General features: G+C 43.3%; 1 protein-coding gene across 1 annotated transcript in view; it reads right to left on the reverse strand.

The window, feature by feature from the left end:
- The window catches only part of LOC141096085 (synaptonemal complex protein 2-like), a 151,282-nt gene that overhangs the window by 118,613 nt on the left and 19,033 nt on the right, over window positions 1-13,636 (reverse strand). The window contains exon 2 of the mRNA XM_073582491.1: window positions 2,496-2,599. Within this exon, the coding sequence (XP_073438592.1) occupies window positions 2,496-2,514 (19 nt within the window). The 5' untranslated portion in view covers window positions 2,515-2,599. The remainder of the gene's footprint in view (window positions 1-2,495; window positions 2,600-13,636) is intronic.

Genomic DNA, 13,636 nt, shown 5'->3' on the forward strand with positions numbered 1-13,636 from the left:
CCGCGGTAAAAACCGCAGCATTAGCACAGCATTGCGGAATCTCATAGGAATGCATGGGATGCTTAGTTTTCGCAGCAAAATCGCGCGGTTAAAACTGCCGCGGAAACGCGAAAAAAACGCCACGTGTGAACTCAGCCTTACAGTAAATTGGGCTCACCTCATGGAGCCACATCTATGAGGAGAGTGGGGGTCATCGGCCCATTATTAGCCGACTACAGCCACTAGCAGGATGCTTTAGCTCTGCTATAATGTGACCTCTTCTCCATTGAGGTCTATAGGAATTAGAAACAGAGACCAATTGCTTATAATTAGGGACTGAGGGTCATAGATGTGTGGTCACACTGCGCCATCCTCTTTCTGACCTGGCAATTTAGATTTGCTCTTTTGTTTTTTCCTCCACATCTTTGAAGAGCAATTATAATTTCATTTCTCCCATGACATTGCTCGGAGGGCTTGTTTTTTGCAAGACATTTTTATTTAAATAGCACAATTTTAATGAAAAAGGGAGAAAATTTCAAAATGCAATTAAGTTGTGTGAAAAAAAAAAAACAATTACACCATTGTCTTTTTTTAATTATTTTTTTTTTTACAGTCTTCATTGTGCTGTAAAAATGACCAGGCAACACATCTTTAGGTCAGTACAAGCCATTTTTTACAATACTGACCACTGTCACTTTTATAGCTCAGGAACGCGTCAACAGATCCTGGTGATTTATGAGGTTTTTTTCGTGACATTTTCAACTTTATGATAGTGGTAAAAAAATCATCGATAAGACTTTAGTTGTGGAAAAAATTGAAATTTGTCAAGAAATGTTGAAAATTTTGCAATTTTCAAACTTTTAATTTTTGTCACAAAGTAGTTAATAAATAAGATTCCCCACATGTCTACACAATTTTGGAAACAATTTTTTTTGTTAGGAAATTATAAGGGTTAAAACTTGACCAGCGATTTCTGATTTTTACCACAAAATTTGCAAAACTATTTTTTGGGGGGCCACATCACATTTGAAGTGACTTTGAGGGGTCAATATGACAGAAAATACCCAAAAGTGGCACCATTCTAAAAACTGCACCCCTCAAGGTGCTCAAAACCACATTAAAGAAGGCTATGTGCACACGGTGCGGATTCTGCTGCGTTGTACAGTACCTTTATTTCCTATGGAAATTAAAAAACGCTGTGCACATGCTGCAGATTTTTCTGCGCGGTTTTGCTGCGGTTTACAATCCGCAGCATGTCAATTGTTTGGTGCAGAAACGCTGCAGTTTTACACCTCATCCATTATGAGGTGTAAAACCGCAGGGCAAAACCGCAGATAAACAGCAGGACAAAATTTACCTGCAGTTTTCTCTACAAAATCCGCACACCAAGAAACATACCCTTAACTTTTTTTACCAAAAAAATTACTTTAGACCCAACCCTTTTTATTTTCACAAGGGTATCAGGAGAAAATGTACCACAAAATTTTTTGTGCAATGTCTCCTGATTACACCAGTACTCCAAATGTGGGGGAAATCGACTGTTTGGGCGCATGGCTGGGCTCAGAAAGGAGGGAGCACAGTTTGACTTTTTGAACGCAAAATTGTCTGGAATTGATGGCGGGCACCATGTCGCCTGTAGAGACCTCCTGATGTGCCTAAACAGTGGAATCCCCCCAATTCTAACTCTAACCCTAACACAGCCCTAACCTCAACACAACTCTGACCCCAACAGAACCCCAACCCAACCTTAGCCCTCACACAACCCTAGTTCTAACCCTAACCGCAAAGAATGGAAAATATATGTATATATATTTTATTATTTTTATCCAACAAAGGGGGGTTTAATTTACTATTTTGTTTTAATTTAGTCACTGTGATAGGGTCTATGAGGAGAGGAGGCAGAGATTAATTCCAGGCACCGCACGAAACATAAAGAATATAACTTTTCTCAGCAACAAGACCATTAATATGAGGCATACAGGTAAGACTAGTTTAATATTTCTATCACCTTTATGCCCATATTAATAGGTCTTTTACGTTCCGGGAGTGATTGGTTCCATTTAAGTTGTGAAGAAGAATTGTGCCGCAAATTTCTGAGAAACGTAACGTTTTCATTTTAAGTTCACTTTTGCTGTGTAAGGGCTTGTTTGTCGCATGGCAAGCTGTCCTTTGTATTGATATAATTTGGCTTTCCTTTGTATTGATATAATTTGGTGATATTTTTGATCGCTTCTTAATCCCTTCGCGACCTTCGACGTATCCATACGTCGTTGTTGGGAAGGACTTCCCGCCCTAAAACATATGGCTCCGTTCTTGAGATTTTGCACGCACAGGCTCTGTGCGCATGCGATCGCCTCTGGGTGTTCAGCAAATTTGACAGCTGACACCTAGATCTCACTTCCAGGAGCAGGGCCCTCACCACTCCCTACAGATTAACCCCCTAAATGCTGCGATCGATATCAAGTTACTTATAACACATAAGGAATGGCATAAAAAATAAATAAACAATTCTTGACCTGCTGTTGATTTGTTCATACTGCCTTCCAAAGATCGCAAAAGGTATCGACGTATTCAGAAGAAATTGCACAACAAATTTTCGGGTCCATTTTTTCCTGTTACCCTTGTGAAAATAAAAAAAATGGGGTTATATAAGAATGTTTTTGTAGGAAAGATTAGATTTTTTTATTTTCACAGCTCATTATAATCTGTGATGCATCTTAAAAGTTAGAAATTTGTAACATTTTTTCCAAATTCTGAAATTTTCACAAATAAGCGCAAGTCATATTGAACAAATTTTGCCAGTGTCATAAAGTACAATATGTCATGGGAAAACAGACTCAGAATCACTGAGATCGCTTGAAGCATTCTAGAGTTATCACCACACAAAGTGATACTGGTCAGAATTGTAAAATTTGTCCTGGTCAGGAAGGTGCAAACAGGCTTCTGGGTGAAGGTGCAAAAGGGATTTTCTGGGTCTAAAATGTCAAGTTTACAATCACTTTATGCAAATCCACACATCACGTGCTCTGCACACTATGAGGATTTGCCGATGTCAGCCCCAGGAACAGTAGTCACGTGACTATGAGTATGTGATGTACATATTCCCATCCAGAACCCGACTATACTGTTTTCGGTATGCTCAATGTGAGGCCAGAGACAGTTTAGTCGGATTCTTGCTGGGAGTATGTACAGTGGGTTCGGATAGTATTCAGACCTGAAAATGGCTGTCCATCAACGTTTACCATCCAACCTAAGAGAAATGGAGAGGATCTGCGAGGAAGAATGGCAGAGGATCCCCAATTCCAGGTGTGAAAAACTTGTTGCATCATTCCCAAAAAGACTCATGGCTGTACTAGCTGAAAAGGATGCTTCTATTCAATATTGAGCAAAGGGTCTGAATACTTATGACCATGTGATATTTCATTTTTTTGCAAAAATTTCTACATTTCTGTTTTTTTCAGTCAACATGGGGTGCAGAGTGTACATTAATGAGAAAAAAAAATGAACTTTTTGAATTTACCAAATGGCTGCAATGAAACAAAGAGTGAAAAATTTAAAAGGGTCTGAATACTTTCCATACCCATTACCCACTGTATTCTGCACGGTCACGTGACCACCATGCCCGGTGCTGACATCGGGGAATCCTCACAGCACATACTGCATAGAAGAGTGATTGCAGACTTACTATTTTACACCGGACAGCCCTTTTATGCATTGTTTTGCGGCGTCGCTGTGAACAATGTACCGCAACTTTGGCATTTTATTTTATTTTCTCTTTGCTGTGTTTACCGTTTATCTGCCTTAACAGTGCTCAATTAAAGACCAACCTGTGTCTGGCTTCATAATAGACAAGTATAAGGGATCAGGTGATCATAGGTACAAGTCCTCTAAAGGACCGGAAAAAAAAACACAGTAAAAATACAAAATATTTAAAAAAAAAATTAGAATCGCACCCCTTTTCAGTATTAAAATTAAATAAAAAATAAACACGAAGTATTGTAGCTGAAGCAGCACCCAATTAAGACGTACATGTACATCCTTTGGAATGGGTTAATGTTCCACAATGTCACCATGAGAGGGAATCAGGCGGAACTTCCAGAGCATAATATATTGTAATTATTTTATACTACCACAAGGTCGGTCTCTGGACTGACTGGTATGGCATATATCCCTATCTGAAATGTACAAGATATGTTATAAATGTCTGATTGATGTGAGTCCAACCACTGGGAACTGCACCTACATAGACACAGGGGGCTTGCTGGTGGTAAGCAGCTCATTCAGGCTGAGAATGAAAGTTACATGCCCAGATATTTCCATACCAGTAAAAGGAGAGAGGTGTACTGCCATACTTCCATGTATTCTCTTTCACAAAAGTGTTGTCAGCCTCTGGGAATCCCTGTTCTCCACAGAGGTACAAGCAGGGGCTCACATTTATCAGACATTTATGACATATCCTGTGGTAATTACCCTATTAAAGGGATTTCCACTATTATGATATTGCTGACCTATCCAAAGGGGGACATGTGGGACCCTCAACGACCAGTTATCTGTTACCACCTACTGCAGTGGCCAGATGTAAAGTGTACGGGTCCAGAACAGCACTGCTCCTGCACTGTGTAGTTGCGGCTCATGGTTACTGCAGCTCAGATCCTATTCAAATCATATCAATATTATAATAGTGGAAAACCCCTTTAATTGAACTCTTCAAACATGAATGTTTTGTTGATTTCTGACAGTTTTTGTTTACTTGGTCTAAGATATTAAACTGTTATGTGACCTCTACCACCAGTCACTGACCGAAGAGCTGATGACAGTGTAGATAAGTATATAATATCACTGCAGTCAAATAAACATAGACTTCTGGGAGACCATGGAGTTTTATACTATGGCATTATGTTCCTTTTGCTTTTTTTTTTATAGGAGAAATGTGTTTAAAATCTAGGTATTTCTCAGAAATTAGGCTGGGCTTACATGAGAGAATTCCAAATCGTGTTTTTCATCCTGAAAAAAAACATGACTTTTCATCCGTATTGACATTCATATCCATTTAGTTTTTGCACGAACTGTTTAATATATAAAGCTCAAAGTGTGTATGTATGTGTGTATGTCTGGGATAGGCATCCGCACCGTCGCAGCTACAGCCACAAAATTTGGCACAGTCACACGTCTGGACCCTGAGAGCGTCCTAAGCTATGTTGTGAGGTGAAATTTTAACCCCGCGCGTTCCAATTCACCAAACAATTTTGCCCCTATCTACATACTGGGGAAATAGTGTGTGCGCGTCAAGCCCCGCCCCTCATTATGTCATAATGCCCCTATCTACATACTGGGGAAACAGTGTGTGCGTATCAAGCCCCGCCCCTCATTATGATGTCACAATGGTTGCCATGGAGACACTGATGTCATCATAGGTTGCAAGCCCCGCCGCTCATTATGATGTCATAATGGTTGACTATGGAATGGAGGATGTGTGATGGGTATATGGGCACTGGACTATGGGATGGAGGATGTGTGATGGGTATATGGGCACCGGACTATGGGATGGAGGATATGTATGACAGGTATATGGGCACGGGACTATGGGATGGAGGATGTGTGATGGGTATATGGGCACTGGACTATGGGATGGAGGATATGTATGACGGGTATATGGGCACGGGACTATGGGATGGCGGATATGTATGATGGGTATATGGGCACTCGACTATGGGATGGCGAATATGTATGATGGGTATATGGGCACTCGACTATGGGATGGCGAATATGTATGATGGGTATATGGGCACGGGACTATGGGATGGAGGATGTGTGATGGGTATGTGGGCACTGGACTATGGGATGAAGGATATGTATGATGGGTATATGGGCATGGGACTATGGGATGGAGGATGTGTGATGGGTATATGGGCATGGGACTATGGGATGGAGGATGTGTGATGGGTATATGGGCACTCGACTATAGGATGGAGGATATGTATGATGAGTATATGGGCACGGGCCTATGGGATGGAGGATGTGTGATGGGTATATGGGCACGGGACTATGAAATGGAGGATAATTATAATTTGTTATAACTAACCACAGTTAGTTACTATGCCCGGGTGTCGAGGTAGCTATTTTGGGAGGGCTAAATTAACCCTTCACGGTTGATCCAGTGATTTCCAAATTATTCCACAGTGTTGCTAGCAACTCAAAAGACCACACGGAGGCTGGGGTCTCTGTACGGGAGGATCGAGGCAGATCACTAAGCCCCTTTATTTTAGTCACTTCTTTTATAATATTTTGCTTAATTATGCAAGGTTCTCAACTACCAATAACATGATGGTAATGCTTCACTTTGTAAGCCAATAATATTGCAAGAAAACCGGAACTGCATATATGTCCGTACCTAAATAGCGTAGAAAGTAGTATAATGGCATATTCAGAGCAATACACCCCCCCCCGAGCCCCTTATCTTTGCACCTGATGAAAACAGTCTGGTTTCATGACAGCCCATGCCAATTATAAAAATTTATCTTACAGCAACAAAAATGAAGAAACAAAACCTTCAGAGAATGGATAAAACGAAACTTCAGCTCTGATTTTAGTTTTAACCCTTCACATGGGCAGCGCCGGGCTCTTCAGCTAGTAAATAATAAACGGACAAATTCAGTTTCCAATGTTATACGAGCCCTCCTTGAAATGTTATTTTTACCACATTGGTTTATATGTGCATGTGGTGTGTATTAATATACTCACCTTCCGCTGCCCTCTCTAGGATCCAGTGCCGTTCTGCTCCTCTTCTGAGTGACATCTGCTCTTCAGACTATCAGGGTCATACTGTGCTCTGTTAATTATGCAAATTGTCTCTTCAGAGATGAAGAGGACTAGAACTCTAGTGCCACCTATTGGAAGTAGCAATCCTAAAAGTCAATGTCGACCCTTTAATGAGCCTTGTTACATGACTTAGGATAAAAGCCAAGCCAGAATCTCAATTTGCAGGCACTGTGTTTCGGGGTACTGCCCCTCGTCAGTGCAAAGTGTGAGATGTGGTTTGGCTGTGAGAGAGGCGTCTGACCGATATCCAAGAAGTATAATTTCTCCTTGCGGAGAATGACATGCTAAGCATGTAGAGATGAGAAGACTTAAAGCCGCAATGCTCCTCTGGGAAATATGCTAATTAAGCAAATTGTTTCTTCAGAGAGGAAGAGGACTAGAACTCTAGTGCCACCTATCGGAAGTATTAATCCTAAAAGTCTGTGTGACACAGATGTGACTTTAAGGCTGTGTGCCCACGTTGCGTTTTTGTAAGCGTTTCCGCAGCGTTTGTGCCGGCTCAGACACTGCAGAAACGCTTACAAGATGCTTCTAATTAATTTGCATACATTTTTGGCTTTTTGTGCCAATGCATGCGTTTTTAACCGCTCAGGAATCGCTTAGCCGCTAAAAACGCAGCATGCTCATTAATTCCCGTATTGCTGAGCGTTTTTAGCCATCCCCAATGATCCCAGAAATCGCGTGTCAACAAAGGTGTCAAAAACGCGTCAAAAATCGTGCGGAAAAATACGCGCGTTTTCTGGGAAAGGGGATCCTTTTCCTGAGCGTTTAAAAACGCTAGCGTGGGCACATAGCCTTAGGCTATGTGCACACGGAGTTTTTTGGCTCTGCGGATTTTGTAGTAAAAACCGCAGTTTTTCCCTGCGGTTTTACACCTCATAATGGATGAGGTGTAAAACTGCAGCGTTTCTGCACTAAAGAATTGACATGCTGCGGATTGTAAACCGCAGCAAAACCGCGCGGAAAAATCCGCAGCACGTGCACTGCGTTTTCCAGTTTACCATTGAAAACAATTGTACTGTACAACGCACCTAAATCTGCTGCGGACCCGCAGCTGCAGAAACGCTGCGGATCCGCAGCAGAATCCGCACTGTGTGCACATACCCTTACAATGTAAGCCTATGTAGTCTCAGAAGCAAGCTCCATAGACTTATATTGTAAAAGATATTTCTAGAGTGAGCTAGCTAGTCTGAAAAGTGGTGACGTCCCTGAGAAAAGGAGCAAAATAGTGCTGCATCCTAGAGAAGGCAGCGGTAGGTGATTATATTAACACATACACAGTACACTACAAAAATTTAAACACAGATTTATATGTGTATATGCCAAGTTCATAGCTGTAGGTGGAATCCAGCACCATTTTATTGTAGCCCAGAGCAGTCAAGTAATTGAAAATTAAACTAAATCTGAGATGCGCGCTCACCAGAATTATCAGAGACTGTTCAACAATATAGGAAAGGATAGCCTGAATGGCTTCCTTACCTGTTTGCTTTATGCAACGATGATGATCCGTCCTAGATGCTGTTGCGTCCAGTTGGCTGAGAGTGTTCGTGCAAACTGTAAAGCGCTGCGGAATATGTTAGCGCTATATAAAAATAAAGATTATTATTATTTATAATGTGTTTTTGCCACCGCCTTCATCAGCATCTAGAACAGATGGTCACAGCAGCAAAGTGCCAGCAGGTAAGGAAGTGTCATGATCCATGCTGGTTTATGACAGATAAAAGCACTAGTAACGTTTTTTTTTCCTTAAGCTGGTGGTTTCAGTTCTAGTTTTGCCCCCGGTGGCCGTTAGGGTCATAGCAGTTGATGTTTTCTTTGCTTTGCCTTTTGCCCCCGGTGGTCACTGGGATTATAGCAGCTTTTGGCCCCTGATCATTTGACCATTTCCTTTTCCTATATAGGGTCACATGGTCTATGAGCAGGTGTTGGTGATATTGCTCATTTCCAACCAAGACTGGTGAAGGAAGGAACTACAGAGAGCAGCTCAGGGGAGCTCTGGTGTAAAGTCTGGTGAAGGAAGGAATTACAGAGAGGTGATCCTTGCAGCTCTGACAAAGCTTGGACAAGTAGCAGCTATTCTGGAGGAAAGCTGAATTCTGGTGGTGGACTCTGTTGCTGGGAGCAATAGCAACAGAGCAAAGCTAAGTGGTGTTTCCCTGTTTGTATTTTTCCCTGGTGTGTATTAGTACAGCGGTGGGGCCAGTGCCTGCACCACCCAGCTCCCTAGCAAGGGATAGGTGTAGGGTGTGCTAGGGTGACACGTTCCAGCTCGGTGACAGGTGAGGAGCCTGTATAGGGAACGTTAGGAGTGTGAGGGACACTGACTCAGGGGAGTGCAGGAGGTCTCCACGTCCCCGTTCCCTATCGCAGGGCCCACCGTTGTAACTGTTTTCCCTTCCCCCGTGTCTTGTTTTAGTTACCGGCCTGCGAGTCGTGTCACACAGGACGGGTCCACGTGACAGGAAGCCATTCAGACTATCCTTTCCTATATTGTTGAATATTCTCTGATAATTCTGGTGAACGCATCTCAGATTTAGCTTTATTTTAATATTTTCAGCTTTAAAGAACCGGGTTTATATTAGCGCTAGTGCTCATCTTTTCCTTTTTTAGGCTGTGTGCCCACGTAGCGATTTTTAAGCGTTTTTGCCGCAATTTTTGGCGCGAAAATGCAGCGAAAACGTTTAAAAATCGTGTACAGAACCCCCCCATGCATTCCTATGGCATTCCGCACATGCTGTGCTAATGCTGCGCTTTTTTCCGCGGCGGAATCGCATCGCGGAAAAAATCGCAGCATGCTCATTCTTTTGTGCGGAATCGCAAAGAATTGCCGCGATTCCGCACCCATAGGAATGCATGAGAATCGCTTACTACCCGCATGTGGCTATGCCCACCATGCGGGAAGTGAAGCGTCTCATGTGCGGTTGGTACCCACGGTGTGGAGGAGAGGAGACTGTCCTCCAGGCCCTGGGTACCATACCCCTGTGAAAAAAAAGAATAAAAAATAAAAAATCGGGGTATATTTACCTTCCGCCATCCCGCGCTGCATTCCCGGCCTAAGCGTTCCCAGTAATGCCTTGTGGCACGGTCCAGTGATGACGTGGTCTCGCGAGATCGCTATAGCAACGTGAGACTACGTCATCACAGGTCTCGCAAGGCATTACTGGGAACGCTGTGGCCCGGGAATGCAGCGCGGGACGCCGGAAGGTAAATATACCCCGATTTTTTTATTGTTTTTAGCATTTTAACATTCTATCTTTTACTATTGAGGCCACATAGGCGGCCTCAATAGTAAAAACCTGGTCACACTTGTCAAACACTATGTTTGACGAGTGTGACCAACCTGTCAATCACTTTCCAAGCAATGCTTGGAAAGTGCTTGAATATCGCACACGAAAATCGTGGCAAAATCGCGATCATAATCGCGGTGAAATCGCGCGGAAAAAAACGCGCGATTTCTGGGAAGGAGTCCGGTTTTTGGTGTGCGTGGGCACATAGCCTCAATCTATGTAATTGTGACGCTCAGATCACAGTAATTACTGCTGAGCACCATGGCATGTTTACATGAACCATTCAATTATTGTCCCGTGTAAATTGGCCTTAACGTATATACTGGTTGTCACTGGAAACAGTCAAGAAGCTTGTTCAAAGACACAACTAGCAGCTTAGCCGAGTTCCTATAATGCACAGCAGAAGTTATTTTTCCTCTATCAGATTACTAAACAGGACCTGGGTTAAACATGATACTTGCCTGAATGAAAATTGCCATATCAAGCTTTTTTGCAGACACCAAATTATATGGGATGTGGAGAGACTTTGGGTGCTGAATTTGAACATGAAGGAAAGAGGTAGCTGAATAAAAGTGGTTGTAGAGAAGGGCAACTAAAATTTGGGAGTCTGTCAGTAAGGTCAACCCCTCAAACTGCCTATATAGGCATGAAGTTTTTTGAAAGCTTAATCCATAACATCTTTATATTTTCTATCTGTTGCTGCATTCACAATAAATAAGTGTTTTACTCAAATGAAGCACAATGTGCTCTGAGCGCACAAAGCACCAGCCTCCTTAGCTTGATTGATAGCTCACTGTGTGTGATGTCAGGTAACCGGCAAGGACATTGGACAGTGAGCTACCAGTCAAGGAAAAGAGGCTGGATCTAGGCAGGGAAACAAATTAGTGAAACCTAAAATCGAATAATGCTCTGTCACATCCAAAGCACTTAACATCTCGCAGTTAAAACGCTGATTTATCAGGAATGCAGCACCAGTTAGAAAATATAAAGCTGTTGATGGATTTAGTTTTCAAATATCAGCATGCCCATATATGCAGATTGGGTGGTTGATGTTACTGAAAAAATAAATTTACAGCATGTCTAATTTCAGCTGACTCTCACTTATGCACTGATGTTAGCTAATTTTGAAGAACTGACTCTTAAGGCAATGTGCACACGTTGCGGATTTTGTTGCGGTTCCACAGTGGGTTTTTTTCCGCGCGGATTTGCACCAAATCCTCAAAGGGTAGCTCAAGCAATGTTAATGGGAATCCAGAATTGGTGTGCACATGCTGCGGAAAATTCCGCACTGATGGGGCGTGGCCTGGATCTCACACAGGGAGGACGTGCCTTACAGCAGCTCCCGCTTCCAGCCACAAAATTAACTTATTTGGACCCGGACGAAAGTGGCAAAAACAAATTTTAGAGTGCCCCGGGTTTGGAGAAGAAGGTGAGGGGCGGTGGAGAGAAGAGAGGGGCTGCTGCTCTCCGCCGTGACACCGGAGCGCAGAGCGGCCTCGTGGAGAGTGCTGCGGCGCTGGAGAGAGACGGGCGCCATCTTTACATCCCCCTGCGAACAAGGCCTGGAAACCGGACCGCAGGAGGCCCTCGATAGAGGCATGAGACCGCGGAATAAGGAGTGGTCTCGCCCGTTGGAGCAAAAGGCGGTGAGAGGGAGCCCCCGGTGAGCTGTTTGTGGGGCCTCCGGGGGTCACTACCGCTACGTGCGGTGGAGGGGAGCGCTGGCTCTGGGCCAGAGGGGTTGTTGACGGCCCCCTGTTTTGCTGAGACATTTCCCAGGGACTGGGTTGTTCTTGGAACGGGGGATATCGCTCTCCCCCCATAGGGGTGCTGCTGTCTGCAGATCTATGTGACATTGGTGAGGAGGACATTGTGTCATTTCTGAAGCGCCACGGGGGGGAAGTTGGCGTTGCCCTGCCCCCGCTGGCTCCAGCGGGCCTCCACGGATGTTTCCATATATTAGCCCCTCACCCTTCAAGCTGCATGGGGTTATTTATATATAGAAAAATGTACTACTAGACTTTTCTTGACGCACGGGTGGTGAATTAAAGGCACGCTTCAATCAAGCAAAATGGTCAAAACTAACAAAGAGCGTGCAAAACCGTTGGCTGCAGAGGCGTATCGAAGCAAACAGGGTGAAATGGATAAATTTTTGAAAAATAAATCTGCATCGACTAGGCCTAATGCTAAAAGGCTCCCTGCAGAGGTTGTGGAAGAGGAGCATGTTGAGGACTCAGACTCCAGTGATGATGCTTCAGGCAGCGATGTTACTCAATCGGACTCTGGGAAACTTTCTAGATCGGTTTTTAAAAAATTATTAGCACAAGCTATAAAACCATTAGTTAATGAGATATCTGGTATGAGAGCGGACTTGCTACATATTGGTAATAGAGTGGAGTCCTTGGAGTCATCCCAGTCCTCTATCATTAGCCACTCCAATGCCATGAGAGAGCATCTGGACTACCACAGAGCACAGCTTAACAACTCTTTTCTGGCCCTTGAGGACCAGGAAAATCGGAGTCGTAGGAAGAACATACGGATAAAAGGCTTGCCTGAAAGTGTTTCTACAGAAATATTAGAAAAATTTACGAAGGAGATCTTCACCCTCTTAATCCCACAAGAAAAATGTGACCGAATTGTAATAGAAAGGGTGCATAGATCACTTAGACCAAAGCCGAAGCCAGCGGAACCCCCGAGGGATGTGATTTGCGGCCTATTGAGCTATTTGGATACCAATGCTATTTTGTCTGCCTCAAGAGACATTAGAAATCTTTCTTATGAGGGATCTGCTATTCATCTTTATCAGGACGTTGCGCCGTCGACCCTTGCAAAAAGAAGAGTCCTAAGGCCCCTCCTGGAAGTGTTACGCTCACGTAAAATCTTATATATATGGCTGTTTCCGTTTGGTATATCTATACATGGAGATGGTAGGCAAATAATGGTTCGGACCCCTGAAGATTTAGCCAAAATATGGGACGCTTTTGACATTGCCCCTATGGATATTCCTTCCTGGCTACCTCTAGACATGGATCATCGCACACCTCCCCCTGTCCATGCTTATACTGGAGGGCAGGGTGACTGGGTCTTAGGAAAGAAACGCTTGACTCCTAAAAGAGGGAAATCTGGAATGGAGAAGGAGATACCCCCCTGAGCTTTCTTGTGTTTCTTTCGGTTGCATTTTTCCAATACTGGATCCGGACCCCTCGGTCCACTCGGACATGTTCTATCTTACTTTAGCTTGCTAAGTTTGACATTTACTCATGTGTTGATATCATTCAATTGCCGTATAAGTTAACATGTGCCACTCGTGTGTCGGAAATGTTATTTCCTGCTCTGTTATGGGAGGTATGTTTGACCCCCTACCTCTGCTACAGACAGGTAGTTGGTTCTTGTTATATTTCTCTTGTTTTATCTTAGTAATTTTTAGGTTTTTTGTTATTTTTTTCATTTCTTTGTTTTTTTTTAATTTCGGTGGTTTGATGACAGAGAAATCTTTATTATTACTTCCTTTACCAAACTATGGGTGATAAGGTGAACTTCGCCACTATGAC

This window comes from Dendrobates tinctorius, unplaced genomic scaffold, assembly GCF_039654945.1.
Source record: "Dendrobates tinctorius isolate UK_male_01 unplaced genomic scaffold, ASM3965494v1 ptg000071l, whole genome shotgun sequence".
Classification (NCBI taxonomy): domain Eukaryota; kingdom Metazoa; phylum Chordata; class Amphibia; order Anura; family Dendrobatidae; genus Dendrobates; species Dendrobates tinctorius.